Below are 17,182 nucleotides of genomic sequence, written 5' to 3' on the forward strand. Positions count from 1 at the left end.
AAGACATGAACATCTTGGATGTCATGGGGGTGAGTAAATTATCAGGAAATTTTTATTTGAATGTGAACTAATCCTTTAATAGACGTAACTGGGCTGTGCTTTAGTCAGTCTGACCCAGTGTCACTTTCTGATATCAAAAGTATTATTCTCCATTCAAATCGTGCATCTTGCCTCCCCTTATGGAAAGAAAATATATTTCCCTATATTATAACCATTACTTTGATCTCCCAAAAGCATTAGTTATAAGTCTGTTTTATAGGGAGCGAACCACTAACTGGATTTTGTTTAGTGCACAACAAAAAATCAATGAGGCAAGATAGTTTCATATATTACAAGCATTGACCAAAAATTATGATCTATAAACCCAAAAATAAATAAATGCTTCTCATTCATTTACATCTTTTTATCTATCAAACACTTTCATAAATACAAACAAAATTTTTCCCAATCAATAACCAGTAGCATAGAAATGAAAATCTTATCTGCTTTTATGTGGTAATGATGATGATGATGATGAATGTTCATTCACAGCAGTGCAGTGATCAATGTCCATGAAAACCAACATCCAAAATTTCCCCAGAGCAAACTGTACTCCTTAGTGTCAATACCATTCCAAGCAAACTAGAAAGTCTTTACATTCCCATATGTGGCATGATCCGGTCCAAGGATCCACAACAGTTGAACATAGTTCATAGCCTCTAAACCCACTTCAAAGTCATCTTTCTGACACGGGTCAAAACAGGCATATGAACAGAAGGATAAATCCCACAGAAGGTGGAGTCCTTCTACAAATTAGATGAAATACATCACATTAGAAAAATAATTGTGCATAAATTAACCAGAAAACATTCAATCAATATAAGAAAAGAAACGTCTCGGTTTCGTATGTAACCCTCATTCCCTGAAGGAGAGAACGGAGACGTATGTCAGTAGTGACCGACGAATTGGAATATCGCTAGACAGCCCTATCAGCTTCGAGAGAACTAAAAGCCAATGGAGTTTGGTGTGCGATATTTGCATAATGCCCACCGCCCCCAAGAGGTGGGTATAAATAGGAAGCAGATGCAATCGCACTCTGTTTTTCGCTGAGGAGACAATTGGTGTCCACACTACAGCGAGGGTACAGAAACTGTGGCGACGGGACGTACGTCTCCGTTCCCTCCTTCAGGGAACGAGCGTTACATACGTAACCGAGACGTTCCCTTTCAGTCAGTCATGTTCGATGTACGTCAGTAGTGACCGACAAATTGGGATCCCAAATAAAACGCCACAGTTACGAAACCCCTTCCAGTGCCCAGCGCAAGCCCTGGCCACCTGTCGCACCAAAGGGACGGTGAAGGGGGCGAGCTCACGCCGAGAGAGTTTACTGCTGTTCCGAAATACCCACTAAGTAAACTAGACTACACTGGGGAAGTGAACCCAAGGGGACGCTGCGGAGACCACTACCTGCCAGTAGGGAGGAATTACGTGGGGATAACATATGGACTGGCCAGCTGGGCAGTACGCATATGAAGTCCCTGGGATGGCTCCACCTGAGAAGGGGGAGACACATCTGACAGGTGACAGCAGAGCTGGCTCTGCTAAGGGAAAGACACGGACTCACCGTAGGGAGTTTGACCGTGGACAATACACATATGGGACCGCTCATGTAGAGGGATCGCAACATATGGAACCCAGCCAACAGATGCATCAGTGACGGATGTTGGCCTGGCCTCAGACACTCCGCAATGTCCGAGCCGAAAGGGGAGGTGGAGGAACTCGACAGGGTTCGCAAGCGGGGAACGCGACTGGAGTCAAAGATGCACGTATCCGGCCCAGGGCTCTGCCAGCTCCCTGCTTTTTGGCGGGTGGAGGCTGCTGCTTTGCTGTTTTAGCAGGGGCGGAGGACGACGCGGGCGGGCGCCCTCGGCGACGAGCAGGCTGAGGTTGAGCCACCGGCGGTGTGGTGGCAGCAGCGGACCGCTGGGGCAATACGTGCTTGATCGCCTCAGCCTGCTTTTGGGCGGCGGAAAACTGTTGTGCGAAGCTCTCCACCGCGTCGCCGAAAAGGCCGGCCTGGGACAGGGGGGAGTCCAGGAACCGATATTTATCGGTCTCCCTCATGTCAGCCAGGTTCAGCCACAAGTGGTGCTGCTGGACTACAAGCGTAGCCATCGCTTGACCAACAGAATGTACTGTCACCTTAGTCGCTCGGAGAGCGAGGTCGGTGGCAGCGCGCAGCTCCCCCAGCAACTGTTGATCAAGGCCACCCTGGGGCATCTCCATTAACGCTTTGGTCTGATATACTTGCAAAAGTGCTGGTGCTGGTGTTGATGCTCTTCTTTTTCTAAAGACATCTGAAAAACCGCCCGATCTAAAATCTTTTCCTAAAACCTGGATATTTTGGCCATTAAAGCTAATCAAAGCCAAGGCGTTAAATGTGCTTATTGCATCGCTCTACTTGATGACGATCATCACTACGCAGATGTATGGGAGTTGGACTGCTGTCAGTGAACGATCAATTTCACAAGCAAGTGGTACACCTAGGCCTGCTACACCCCTCGACTCATGGAGCCAGTATGTCATCTACTCCAAAATTCTTGATGCTGGGCGTGCGAATGCTCCAAATAAGCAACTCAAGTCGAAAGCATGGAGTATGACTCCAATAACAATCTACCGGGGTTGTACAACTTTTCTCTGCATTATTCTACTTTTATGCGGGGATATTCAAGTGAATCCAGGGCCGATGGATCTACAACAACCACTGCAGGTGGAGGAGACCACTCTGATTCACACCCCGCATGCTCTCAATACAGCGCAGATGATATCAGGTAACATGGCTAACAGTGCGCATCCACGCGCATCTATGTTTATCAATACATTGCAACAAGGTAACCGTCTGTCACTACATGCGTCTAAGCCAACAAATGGAAGTGGTAAATTAAACGCTATGCAGACTATAGTTGTCTCAAAACAAAGCCAGATGAAACTATTTCAAACAGTAAACCATGCGTCGGTCCTATGGAACCCATTGACAAAGCCGAAAGGAATATTCGGAGGACATATCAACATACGTAGCGTAATGTCTAAAACGGAACAGTTGGAACATCTACTGCTGGGATCAAATCTACATTACCTGTGTCTTTCTGAGACTTGGATTACAGCTACAACTCCTGTATTGGCATTTATGATTCCGGGATATAAAGTATATAGACGGGACAGAGGAAAGGGAAAAGGGGGCGGGGTCTTGATTTACGTAAAGGACAGTATTGACAGTCACCAAATAGACATTCCAGATCAAACTATAGAGTGTGTTGGTGTTACAATCAAACTATCGCCTCAAATGTCATTTATTGTACTTTGTGTATATAGACCACCAAATGCAACAAGTGATTTTTATACTGGTTTAACAAAAATTTTAAAAACATATGAACGAAAGGAAATATTGCTCTTGGGTGACCTCAACATAAATTGGCTTGATAAAGGCAAGAGGAAACACCTAAAAAGACATTGCAAACTCAATACAAATGACACAATTGATTAAAAAGCCTACTAGAATAACAAAAACATCTCAAACTTTGATAGATTTAATATTCACCAATAAACCAGACAGGATAGTTAAAACATACAACCTAATAACTGGACTATCCGATCATAATTTTGTTTTAATAGCCAGGAAATTAAATAAATCAAGATACATAAATAAAGAACAATCAAATAAACAATGTAACATTCCTCATATTCCTAAAAGAAATAAAGAACACCTTAAAAATGATTTAAATGAAATTGACTGGGCCTCCAAAATTGATGAAGAAAGCTGTGTACATACATGCAACAATATTATAACTGCTGTAAAGAATCAAACTGATAAACATACACAGCTCAAACATAGAAAATCTAATAAAAAGAATCTCCCGTGGTTTAATAAATCCCTTTGGGATACAATGAAACAGAGAGATAAAGCTCTCAAGGTTTCTCTTAAAACTAAATTAACCACTGATTATTACATTTATAAATCTTTGAGAAATAAAGTTACCATGCTGCTTCGAAAAGCAAAAGCAAATTTTTTCCTAAACTTAATGAAAGAGGCAAACGGTAATTGTAAGAATCTGTGGAGAAGCATGGACAAACTATTGGGAAGGAAAAAAATAAATCAGGAGCATTTACAGCTCAAAATCAATGGAACTGTTCAAAATGAGGGCTCTATTTTGGCTAAACACTACAATGACTATTTCTTGGATTCTGTATTAGATCTGGCGGAGACTTTCCCTGAAGTGAACTGCTGCAGAGATGATCATGGGGATGGTAATGCGTCTTACTGTAGGTTGCAGAATATAGATGAAGATAAAATTTTTAAAATAATATCAAATTTAAAAAATAGTAAAGCAAAGGATATATTTGGACTTGATACATCATTTTTAAAAGAACACAAAACTATTCTAACTCCTCCTTTAACAATAGCTGTAAATCAATCTATAAATGAAAACAGTTTTCCTTTGGCGTTAAAAAAAGCAGTAGTCAAGCTGATTTTCAAGTCAGGAGACAAGCTCTGTGTCTCAAACTATCGACCTATTAGCATTCTACCAGCCATCTCCAAGATCTTTGAGAAGGTGGTGGCAGAACAGCTGGTAGAGCATCTCAACCACACTGATGCATTACATCCTTGCCAGTTTGGGTTTAGGAAAAGATACTCCACTGAGTCTGCGTGCTGCTACCTACTAGAAGACATCAAATCCAGTCTTGATGGTGGAGGTGTGGTAGGGGCGGTCTTTCTGGACTTGAAAAAGGCCTTTGATACAGTTAATCATCAGCTTCTCATGAGCAAACTATCTGATTTTTCTCTTGACACAAATACAATAAAATGGATTCAATCTTACCTTAATGATAGACAACAATGTGTTACGGTTGATAATAAAAAAAATCACCATTAAGACCTTGTAGCATGGGAGTGCCACAAGGTTCCATTCTGGGCCCCCTGCTTTTTAGCCTTTACATAAATGACCAGTGTTGGTCACGTTGCTTTAAAAAAGTAATTAGTTATAGTTACTAGTTACTTCTCACAAATAGTAACGGAGTTAGTAACTGAGTTACATCATTAGAAAAGTAACTAATTACCAGGGAAAGTAACTATTGCGTTACTTTAAAAAAATAAAATAAAAAATAAAAATATGCCAAATAAATTGAATGCCCCCAATATTACATATAAGTCTAAGAATAAATTATTCTTGATGCGACTCCTGATTCATGATCCGCTCTTGCTCACGATATGAAATTTCTCTGTACTGTGTTGGTAGCCATTAAAGAAAACGTAGTTTCATATTTATGTTTAAATAGTCCTATGTTATGTTTTAAATCCATTTATTCGATTATGAAAAGTTAGTGAACAGCATGAGTAAGATGCATCATAAGATGCGCAAATATATCGGGAGTAGGGATGCTCACATTGACCGTTTAACCGTTAACCGAAAGTAAGAATTTTAACCGATTAATACTATCAGGGTCCGTGTATCATCTGATCATTCAATTATTTCATTTAATCTGGCAAACGAAAAACGGGCAAAACAGGTCGATATTTCGTTTTTCGGTGGTTCTGTATGAACCAAAAAATGAAAGCTGATGTCTTTTTTCCAGTTTTCAGCTCGAAACCGAAAAACAAATAAACCCAAAAACCAAAACGAAATAATACGGCTAATTTACGTTTTTCTGTATTTTTCCAGTTCTCATGGTGTTTACAGCTGCGCGCCGCGCTGTGCGCATGCGCAATGAATTTAAGGCCGCTAACCATTGTTTGTACACTCGGAGGCAACATCATTGCGACGAAATGGATGTATCATTTGTTCTTTTCACTTCGTCTAGAAGGGTAACATTGAGAGAGGAAGACATGATGGTTGAAAACATTTCTAAAATATTTCAGGTAATATGGACGAACTACAATAGCATGAAGCTTATTAATGGAGGTTTGCTGGCATTCAATTTTGAATGTGTGACATTAAGTGGATACCCTTACGAAAATAACCATGTTTTTACTACAAAAATTATTGTACGTAAACCACAAATTAACCATGGTTTTGCTAGCATTTAAGCATGGTAGTTTGTTGGACAACTGATGGTAACACTTACTGTTCCATCATCAATTAATAAATACATAGGAACAAATGAGTAAGGTATTATTAACACTCTAGAAACTACTATTAACTAACAAGAAACTCTGATTAATATATTAGTAGTAATAGCGCTCAGTTGAATGTGGTAGTTCACTATTAGCTAATCAGTGACTACTATTTTTTCATACCTCACAGTATGACTACTCACTACTAAGGACTAGGCTACTATATACAGGTCCATAATTAATGTGAATAATGCATAATATATAATTCATTCTAAAGTGAAAAACATGATAGTAATGACTGAAGTGTTGCTATCCAAAACCTTTCAAAAGCCTCAAAAGCTATGATTTCAGTCATTACTAGAGAGTTATCATGATCTTCACTTTAGAATACTGATCCAAATCATTAGTAATTCCTTTAGAAGGATGTAGTAACACTTGAATCATTACATGTGGGTTAAAATTACCTTTACTTTAGAATTAAATATATATTATTATATATTATGCATTAATGAAGGAACAGTATTATAAAGTGTTACCAAACTGATTATACAAATGGTAATCGATACATGAAAAAACATGGTTACCACACTTTTATCATAAAAAATGGTAAATGGCAAAGCTGTCGGCCCATAAGTTACTGATCTGTTGGAACCGTGCAGTTATGGGTTGCCAAAAGTTCTCCTTACCCTATCCCCACTCTATGGAGTTTATTAGGTATGTCAAGCTAAAACTAATGCTGTCTAAACATTCTGCTATATAGTAATTATCTTTGTGGTTATAATGTTCAGATTGTATTAAAACTGGTTTAGAGAGTTTTGATGCGGTCATGTGGTTGCCGTTACTGGTGCTGTTGAAATGTATTGTGTTGTACTGACAGGTTTTTATTATTTTGTCTACCCCATTTAGATCATTTGAGCTCAGCTCAATGACAGAAACACCTTTCTGTGCAATACAGATCAATAACACCACAAACTGCATCCTGCAAAATGATCATACACTTGAGGCAATGCTTCTCTAAAACTCTTTCAGCAAAACTGAATATTATAACTAGCCATTATTTATTGAAGGACTGCTGTGTTTGATTTCATTAGTTTTAGCTTAGTGAACCTAAAATATGGCATCTGATTGTAGTGATTCCTATACAGGTGCTGGTCATATAATTAGAATATCATCAAAAAGTTGATTTATTTCACTAATTCCATTCAAAAAGTGGAACTTGTATATTATATTCATTCATTACACACAGATTGATATATTTCAAATGTTTATTTCTTTTAATTTTGATGATTATAACTGACAACTGTACATATCTAAAGAATAAAGGGTACAATGAATTTCATGCTGGTTGTGCCTACTTAAGAAAACCTTACTTTTTCTAGGTATCCAGCCAGAGCCTGTACCTCACTGATGATGCTAATGTGGCAGTGTTCCCCAGAGCAGATGGCCACTTCAGTTCATTAGATCTCAGGGACAAGGCCCACTATGAGGTACATGGGTCTGGGGCTGTACCCAACACAAGTGGTAATGCTGCTGCCTCTGGGCCACCTCCATCCTCAAGCAGCCAGTTTCGCTTCTCCAGGCCTGGTATCTCAGCGAGTCCCTCACTGCCACCCAGGGCCCAATCCCTGAAATACTTTACAAAGTAAGCTAATTTTCTGCTGGCAATAATTTTTTTTTTTTTTTTTACATGTATACAATGTTCATCATTATGCAAGACCCTAAATTAAGCTGTTTTGAATTCCAGGACAGTCAGCCTGGGAGAGTTTCAAAGTGGGAAGCTTGTCACCAGCAGAATGGTGGTGGTAAGATTCACAGAGCAGGAGGCCAGTGTCCCAATTTTGACCGCAAAAGTGAAAGATGCCCTAGGAACCAATGACCCAGTCATTTTGACAGACCACAATGGGATTGAAATATTAGACTCCGAAGGAACAAGAGGTGCTTCAGTGGAAAATTTTTATTTACCTTTATTTATCTCATTAACTATTATTTACCATGAATCTAAGTAAAGTTTACGTATCCATGTGTCTTAAAAAGTTAACTTTTTACAGTGGTATAAACTTTTGCTGCTTAACAATTAGGCTGCAAATATGTGGTGGGCTTTAAATTGCTGCATCAACATTTATGAAGTCCCACATCACAAACTACTGCTATAAACAATGTCAAACTTTTGCTGCTAAATTAGAAATGCATTCACATATCAGTCTCACAAATTAGCTCTTATTCATACATTATACATTTTGTGTACTCATTTAGGGTCCTTTTACTGGAAGCAAAACTCAAGAAAAATCATGGCTGTACTGGAGGCTGATTTCCAAGCTATGCAACAAAAGAGGCGGAGAATCTCGTAAGTCTCGTAAATCTTGTAAGTTACAATACCAAATGCAATCCTAGTTACCTGTGTGTGCTTAAAAATATAAAATTTATATTAAAAACTAATATATAAATGACATGTTTCTGATTCATAGACGCAGAGATGATGAAGGGGGAATGGACAGTGTATTGGAGAAGATCGAGGAGGTTGTCCTGGCTGCTCAGGGTTTATCTGAGGTGACCACTGCCATCCATGAACTGTCTGACCTGGTCCAAAACAGGAAGACAACATTGGTACTGACTGAAGAACAGTCCAGGAATGTGAGGGATGTCTTCACTTGTCTAGTTTGCAGAGGTCAGTCTTTTCTTTGTATGGAATTTATTAAAAATGGTTATTCAGCCATCACACCCAGTCAACATTCTGAACTCACAGTGATCTCACCCTGTGGTCTCAGTGATCTAAAAGTGTAACCTCACAGCACTCTCACTGTGTGCTCATACTTTGGTCACAATGTGAGGTCACACCAGCTAGAAATGTCATTGTTCTTAGGATGTTCTGTGAACATTATATGTTCTTGTAATGTTTTTAGTAGCTAGTTTTATTTTTGTTACCAGAATGTCCTCCTAAAAGTTAGGATAACATTCTCTAAAAACATTCTAAACATGTTAAGTGTTAACATTGATAGAACATTATCCCCTAACATTCTTATAAAAGGTTGAAGTCAAGTTCCATTGCCATTAAACAACCCCAAAAACAGCATAAGCAGCTTCAATTATTACTAACAAGATTGACTTTATTTACAGGGTTAGGGTTATTGAGATTAACAGATGTTTAAATGTTTAAGTTAGTTTGAAAGTAGAAGTTTGGTCAGTGTTTGCTTTAGTTGGGCTCTTTGGCCTTGCCTTTTTAATGTTAGTTTTTCTCTGGATGCTGTAACTGTTTATGTATTCTGGGTGCATCATACAAAACACATCAGTGGCTCCCAGAATGCATTGCAGCATGAAGCATGTCACCATTGTTGAGATTCAAATGCCGATTATTGATGTTTGAGTGTGTCTAAATGTGTGAAGCAGTATTTCTTCACTGTTCTTCAGTGTTTAGTGTGTTCTTAAAATCATACAGATTTTCTTATTAAAATACTGTTGGATCTCATGCTGTAGAAACATTACTGTAATCGGTTATGTGAAGTTAATGACACATATGATGGTCTAGATGAGATCAGCTGATAAAAACACTACATAATGATTGTATCTTTAACGCCATCAAGTAGCTGACCATCTGGTTACAATTTTTTTCTTGCTGCTCTTGCTATAACAAACACAGTTACAGCAGCCAGAGAAAACTAGCATTAAAACATCAAAACTGCCAGGTATGTCAAACTGCCCAACTAAAGCAAATACAGACCACCATAATGGTGACATCAAACCAAACTATTATTTTCAATAAATCATCAACATCTAAACCTCTGTTAATCTTAATAAGAGCTTCTGTAGACTTCTGACAGAAATAAAGTCAATCTGGTTTGTAATGATGTTTTATTAACAAAGTTCAGGAGGAGCACATTCAGATAATTAACACAACTGGAGAGCACTCAGCAATCAATGACAGGAGGTATATATAGGCTGCGTCCGAAACCTGTAAAATGCTGCCTTCGGAGGACACATTTCATGGTCGGAAGGCATCAAGGCACGTCTGAATCTAATGTTAGCTTCACTTCCTGTCTCCTGAGAGACCTTCATCTGATCGATTTTTGAAGGCAGCATATATGTATTCTTCACTGCCATTTGATATCCCACAATCCTGTGGGTTCCATACAGTTGCGCTGGAAAAAAAAGTTGCCGTCCGAAATTTGGATTTTCTGGTCAGTTTGTGTGTAAATTAGGGCTGCACGATTAATCGCATGAGATTGTCATGCGTGTCTCATCAGTAAAGCCGGTTCTGTGATTAGCGGTAAATGTGGCGATATTGCGTAGCTTGTCCGCGAACTACGGCTCTGTATATTAAGTGCAGCTCCATTTGAAAGCAGGTGATGGACATTTACCGCTAATCACAGAACCGGCTTTACTGATGAGACACGCATGACAATCTCATACGATTAATCGTGCAGCCCTAGTGTAAATGTATGTTTTTTACCAACATTTTCCACTTCTGATGTCATTTCTAGAAAGAAATTACTAATGTAGTAATTAAATACTTTAGTTCTCACCAAAGCTCTCTCTATTTTGCTGTAGATCATTAAACTGTTACGCTGCCTCAGTAGTCTGTCCGAAATTAGTTTTGTGATGTGCCTTTATTGCACAAAAGCTGCCTTACAAGTCATTGTCTGATAAGGCAGCGAGGCAACAAGTCAGCTGCCTAGGTTTTCGGACACAGCCATATCTGACCTCCATTTGTACTCAGAGCTCGGAGCCCTCCCCCGGACAGCACGCCAAATACGCATTAAAACTCTACTCCCTCTAAATTATATGTAAGTGTGAACTCGTGACATAAGTGAAGCTGGTAATGCTGTTTGTGGAGTTGTTTAATAATGTTGGAGTCTGACGTCAAACATATGTTTAGACGTAAACACAATTTTAATTTTCAACCAACATTTGACGTCTGAGCGCTGTCAGAGTCCACGTCCAATAAAATTTATAGCTAGGGAGACCTCACATTGTGACCACATCATGAGTACCCTGGGAGCTCATGGTGAGATCACTGGGAGACAAATTGTTAACTGGGCACAGCACTATAACATTGTTAACATATAACATTGACATTTATGTTTGTGCTTGGAGCATCTGGAGGCATTTTAAGGCAATTTAAAAATATATATAATGGAGGCAATTTAAAAAATATATAAATTCAAAAACATTTTTTTATGACTTAATCTGTTGTGTCTTGTATTGCAGTTTTAGACCTGAAATGTTTTTTTTTTCTCTCCCGTCAGGAATCATGGAAGATCCGGTTTTTGCAGCCTGCTGCGAAAGCTTAGTTGGTTGCAGATCCTGCACAACTTTGTGGCTCCAAAATTCTTCACAGTGTCTGAAATGTCGAACGGAAGATTTTTCCACCAACATGCATAGAGTCACTGGCTTTACTGAACTAGTGAATGTAGTTAGAGGATTGGCATGCGAGTAAACACTATTCTTGCCACTAAATCCATCTTTTCACAGTATTCATGAGAAATTGGTGGATATGTTTTATGTGGCATCTTAGTGTAAACTTACAGGAATTTTATTAGAGTTTTAAGAGTCTAAATGTTTTATATTGCTCTGTTCTGAGCTGACAGATTTCTTAAGAGTTAAATGTGGCAGTATGTTGTTTTATATTGCTTTGTTTTGAACTCACAGGGATTTTATTAGAGGTAGAAAAATTGGCAATATGTTGTTTTACATTGCTTTGTTGTTTTGAGCTCACTCCACACTGATTTAAAGGTGTTGTTTGTTTGTTTTTTATCTTATGTGATTCCTAAAGTTGGACCTAATTTGTTTACATTTTTGTGTTTTATCATTAAGCTCTTCCTGGTTCTATAATATATTATTTTTCAAATAAATTTTTCCCCACAAAACAGTCCAGTGTATACTGTGCAATTAATAAAATGACAATATCAAAGTGTATTTATTTATTTAATTAATTGTTTTAATAGTAACAAGATACATTTAATTCTGCACCCTGTTACAGAGTACATAGTAGTGACTGCATAATGTTGGAGTCCATATTTACAGTATGTATACTAAACAGAAAATAAGTGCTAACATTTTCCTCATGGCTGAGGCTATTCCTCGATTTATGGCAAGGTTCCACATGATCCAAGACATATGAAATTAGGAAAATCTCTTTGTTACATTAATGAGGTAGATCAAAGCCTGTTTGAATGGGACATAGTTGTAATTGGCAACATTGTCAAAAACAACTGCAAGGTCTGGGTAATACTGTGAAAAGTGCTGCTCTACTCTCACTTTGTCTGCCTCAGACAGAAAGGGGTCACTTCCGAAAGAAGATATTCTGGTGAGGGATGATCCCATGTCCCTGTCATACATGTCAGCTGCTACCGTGGCATCTGGTAGAAGATCTGCTGTGATTTTTCTCGGTGTTCCTGTCCCAGCCAGCTGATTTGGTATCCCTCTCCCTGTATCAACACAAACAATTTCTTATGTTTAATAGTAAATCTCTTCTAGAATCTATGTAGTTTGTGTTTGTAAAATAGCCTGAAAGCATTATTAACAAATCCATCTGGATCCATCTCATTATGAACAAATCCAATTCGCATAACGTAACATACCTGGGATCCTGTGAGCATTCCATGAATGCACAAATCTATTTATTCCAATCTGGCACATTTGGCCAGTCAGATTGGATGTGCAGAACCTTGTCAGGCTGTCCTCCATATCTATTGCTTCCTGATCTTGTAGTTGTATGAGGGCCTCTTTTAGTGGGTAATTTACCCGGTTGTTGATTTCTGGCCACATCCTTTCCACTGTGTGATTCTGTTATAATAATAATAATAATAATAATAAAAGGTTGGAAGAAGGCTGTACACATTTAGAAACTATAGAAACAAGCAATCAAAGAAAGAATGGTGTGTGGGATGGATGAAATACTCAAAGCACCAACATCATGATGTTGAAGTACACAACCATAAAATCGTACAGTAAGTTTTTTCAGCTAAATGTACTGGAAGTTCCAAAATGTAACCACTCTTGTAAACTGGCCAACGTGTATTAGTTTGTCATTATTCATACTGCAGTGGAGTATAAAGTAGTACAGGAACCTCAAACTTTTACTTAAAAGCAATAATTGGCCAAATATATTACTTTTTAAGGCTGGTTGATGGCTTGCAGACTAATAACATTACCCTTGTTGACTGAGTTTGGAGGTATGGTGCTCTTTGCTGGTTGTGTCTATATTCTGACAGCCTCTCTTGCATGTACAGACTGAGGTAAAATTCTTTGCCATGATCCACACGAAGTTGATCCCACATTCCATAATGTGTTACTGCAGGTCTACGTAAACAAGTATGACAATTTATTTCTGTTATGACAATTAAAATGTTACATTTTATACTTAACATACAATACTGACCTGTACACAGCATCATAGATGGCTAGATTGTTTTTGGTAGGCATAATTGCATTTGCAACAATTTTCTTGCTGTATCCATCCACAGCAATTACATGAGTCACTCCAAACATGACCAATTTTTCGTTTTGGTCCATGTGTAGCTTGTGTCCCATGTATTCTGCAGTATATGGGTTTGGGTTAAAGTTACGGGTACCCTATACAAGCAAGAAAATATATGAATAACTTAGGTCAGCATAGACATAGGCATGCATGTGCGTGGAATACAAATCGTTACTCTTATAAACTCTTGTAAAAACATGAAACTTATAACTGCTTTATAACATACTTTACGCCGTTCTTCGTGGTATGGGGCATGGGCTGCTCTCAGAACACGTCCGATTCGGCATTCTCCTGCACGTACTCCAACTGATGACAGGAAGCCTGTCATCATTTTACGACCATAAGTTGATCCAGTCTGTTAAAAACACACACACACACACACACGCTCCATCAAATAGTACAGCATTATTATTTTTTTGACTATTGCTTATTCATTATTTATACCTGATGTATTGCTCGAGAGACTGCAATTTCAAGGTCTGAATCAGAAGAGTGTCCTTTTCTCCGCAAATTGTGTTTGGCAAGTTGTCTCCGGATACTGATCTCAGAGTTTCCCCGCTGGACACCCATTTCTCGCAGCCTTTCAGACATCTCCCTATATGTCACTCCATTCACAAACATATCATATATTACTGGCATGTATGACTCGAGTGATGCCATTGTGGGTCTTTCGGCATACCAGTCACCAGAAATGATCACAGGCTTATTGAGCTGCTATTCAGTGCGCATGTGCAAAGCGCGGCGCGCAGCTGTAAACACCGTGAGAACTGGAAAAATACAGAAAAACGTAAATTAGCCGTATTATTTCGTTTTGGTTTTTCGGTTTATTTGTTTTTCGGTTTCGAGCTGAAAACTGGAAAAAAGACATCAGCTTTCATTTTTTGGTTCATACAGAACCACCGAAAAACGAAATATCGACCTGTTTTGCCCGTTTTTCGTTTGCCAGATTAAATGAAATAATTGAATGATCAGATGATACACGGACCGGTCAGTTAAACGTTTCTTTTTTTCTTTTTTTTTTTTGCTGTTTGCTGCATGGTTAAATAAAAAATATGCTATATATACTTATTTGTTAACTCGCGTGGCGTGTCACACGTGCCAGACATATTTCGCTAAGCAACAAGCAAAATGAAGCGAGCGAAAAGAAGTAGGGCCTACTGTGTGGGACCATTTCGATAGAAAGGGTGAAGAAGTTACTTGTAAAATATGCCACGCGGTATTAAAATACAGCAGCAGCACAAGTACAATGCAGTATATCACCTGCGAACCAAACATCCACAAGCATCGAGTGATGATCCAGAAGCAGAAGTTGACATCTATATGACGATCCGCCCTCTTTGGATATTAATCCTCTAGAATGGTGGAAAACAAATGAAAGGCGCTTCCCAAGGCTGGCCACTCTAGCGCGGCGTTATCTTTGTATTCCCGGGACATCAGTGCCATCTGAGAGGGTGTTTTCTGCCGCGGGTCTAACGGTCAACAGGCTGCGCTCCAGACTAACCCCACAACACGTAGACATGTTATTTATTTAAATAAAAAAATGTGTAGATTGAGGTAGGCCTGCTATTTTTATTTGACGGAAAAATGTCTAAAATACCGGTTGTTCAAAGCTTCAATGGATTCACCGTGTTTTTGTTTTGTCATCTTAATTTGTTAAACATTTAAGTGAAAAATATTTAGTGTAGGCCTATTTATTTTATGCCTTTTATTTAAATTATTTTTTTCTGTTGTCAGAAACGCTGCAGGTGCGTGACAATTTGATAATGTGAACCCAGGTTCTGTTGTTTATCTGTTCTATGCTGCTGTTTGCATGTTAAAATAAACCCGTGGAAGACACAGACACTCGTCAATTGTATTTTTTATTTAATGTCATATATATGTCATATTATCATCATATAGGCTATACAATATTCTAATCTTATCAGTTAACGGTTAATAATCGGATAACGAGCGTCGGTTGTCGGTCGAGAAATTTAACCGAAATGAGCATCCCTAATCGGGAGACATGGAGTGGGTCAGACATGATTTTAAACACTTCATTAAGTTTTGCTTTGTAGAAAGCCTTTCTTTAAAGTGAATTTCGTTTTGTAAAAATTGTATCTTAATTTTAATCAATGTTTCATCTACCAATTGCTTTGATTTAATATATAACAAGCAAATATAGCAGACAATAAAATCATGACATGGAGGCTCGGGCGCGATCACTGGCGCGTGAACTGGAGCGCGTCTCATAGGCTAAATGAACCGAAACTCAGAGGCTGCTTGCCTCGCAGACATGAGAAATATATCTATAGAATGCTTGAAATATCTACTTTAACGAAAATTAAGTTATTAAAAACGAAAAGAAAGAGGCTACTCTGATTATATAGCCTAATCCGAATGAAATGTGCGTTAGCCTATCTCTCTAGGCGCGTCCATATGAGCAGATGATCAGCAATGAGAATCAGCAATGTCAACTTCATCTTTGCAGCCGACACTGATTCAGAAAACATTACTTTATTAATAAACAATTAAAATGTCTCCTTGCTGTTTTTTGTCACACTCATAGTCATTACTTTTGCCGGTTCTTTATGGCAATTATGCGTGCCATTGAGTGCTATATAGCCTATATTATGTAAACGCTCCTTATTATGGTTTATTCTCTCCAGTATTTAAGAAATTAAATTAATATAAATGTGATTAGTCAACTAATAGCTTAAATGAACAACTACTAGTCGACTAGAAAAAAAAACTAATTTCACATATTTTCGATCAAGCATCAAAAAGGGTATTCTGGTTTGAGCTCGCGCTTCGCGCGCATGCTCTGACAGACACACACACAGCACATCATACATTATTATCAGTTTAAAATTATATTTGTGTATGACTAACCGCAGCACACACCAGAGAAAAAAAACTTTGCAGGTCCTATGGCTGAGAGAGAGCTTACTCGGATGAAAACCGCTTCAGTGAGCTTAATTATAGTAACGCGGCATTTTTTTGTCAGTAACGGTAACGGCGTTGTAACGGGAGAAAAAGTAATTCGTTTGATTACTCGTTACTGAAAAAAGTAACGGCGTTAGTAACGCCGTTTATTTATAACGCCGTTATTCCCATCACTGTAAATGACCTACCTACTGTGTGTAAAAGTAAAATTATTATGTATGCTGATGATACGGTGCTATATGCACATGGTAAAACTGCTGAAGAAGTCGCTCACAAATTGACCAAAGAGATGAAGAAAGTTTCTTTGTGGCTGAAAAATTCATGCCTTACTCTAAATTTAGATAAGACTGTCTCTATGTCTATATGTTTTTCACAAATCGTTTTAAAATACAATTTTACCCTAATATTTTAATAGATGGACAAATCATCTCAAATCAAGAACAGGTAAAATATTTAGGTGTCATATTGGAACCAAATTTAGGCTTTAAAAGCATATAAAAAAGTTAACTAATATAATAAAATTTAATATGGCACAGTTCAGATACATTCGAAATTCCCTTACAGTCGAGGCCTCAGGGGCCTACCTTAATGCAATGATTGGTCCTCATATTCGATATTGTATGACAAGTTGGTCACAGGCTACTAAAACTGCCCTCAAGCCACTTGAGTCCTTACATAAAAGCTCTCTAAAGATT

General features: G+C 38.4%; 2 protein-coding genes across 2 annotated transcripts; one reads left to right on the forward strand and one right to left on the reverse strand.

The window, feature by feature from the left end:
* Positions 1 to 5,728: 5,728 nt before the first annotated feature.
* On the forward strand, positions 5,729 to 11,963 carry LOC125271138. The gene is made up of 6 exons (XM_048195126.1): positions 5,729 to 5,893; positions 7,468 to 7,730; positions 7,833 to 8,023; positions 8,342 to 8,432; positions 8,554 to 8,753; positions 11,329 to 11,963. The coding sequence occupies exons 1-6, from the start codon at positions 5,735 to 5,737 to the stop codon at positions 11,517 to 11,519; spliced, it is 1,095 nt and encodes a 364-aa protein (XP_048051083.1). The 5' UTR covers positions 5,729 to 5,734; the 3' UTR covers positions 11,520 to 11,963.
* A 92-nt stretch (positions 11,964 to 12,055) lies between these two features.
* Positions 12,056 to 15,054, reverse strand: LOC125271135. The gene is made up of 6 exons (XM_048195122.1): positions 14,007 to 15,054; positions 13,789 to 13,917; positions 13,464 to 13,657; positions 13,237 to 13,384; positions 12,664 to 12,868; positions 12,056 to 12,510 (listed from the first exon to the last, which is right to left on the reverse strand). Exons 1-6 carry the CDS (start codon positions 14,220 to 14,222, stop codon positions 12,206 to 12,208), a joined length of 1,197 nt encoding a protein of 398 aa, XP_048051079.1. The 5' UTR covers positions 14,223 to 15,054; the 3' UTR covers positions 12,056 to 12,205.
* Positions 15,055 to 17,182: the final 2,128 nt, after the last annotated feature.

The sequence above is a fragment of the Megalobrama amblycephala genome, linkage group LG7 (genome assembly GCF_018812025.1).
Source record: "Megalobrama amblycephala isolate DHTTF-2021 linkage group LG7, ASM1881202v1, whole genome shotgun sequence".
Taxonomy (NCBI): domain Eukaryota; kingdom Metazoa; phylum Chordata; class Actinopteri; order Cypriniformes; family Xenocyprididae; genus Megalobrama; species Megalobrama amblycephala.

Coding starts and splice junctions, on each gene's coding strand:
- LOC125271135 (XM_048195122.1), bottom strand. CDS start 14,222: ATGGCATCACTCGAGTCATACATGCCAGTAATATATGATATGTTTGTG. Junction 13,658..13,788: donor ACCACGAAGAACGGCGTAAA/GTATGTTATAAA, acceptor TTGCTTGTATAG/GGTACCCGTAACTTTAACCC. Junction 12,869..13,236: donor TCCAAACTCAGTCAACAAGG/GTAATGTTATTA, acceptor TTATTATAACAG/AATCACACAGTGGAAAGGAT.
- LOC125271138 (XM_048195126.1), top strand. CDS start 5,735: ATGCGCAATGAATTTAAGGCCGCTAACCATTGTTTGTACACTCGGAGG. Junction 8,024..8,341: donor AGACTCCGAAGGAACAAGAG/GTGCTTCAGTGG, acceptor GTACTCATTTAG/GGTCCTTTTACTGGAAGCAA. Junction 8,754..11,328: donor CACTTGTCTAGTTTGCAGAG/GTCAGTCTTTTC, acceptor CTCTCCCGTCAG/GAATCATGGAAGATCCGGTT.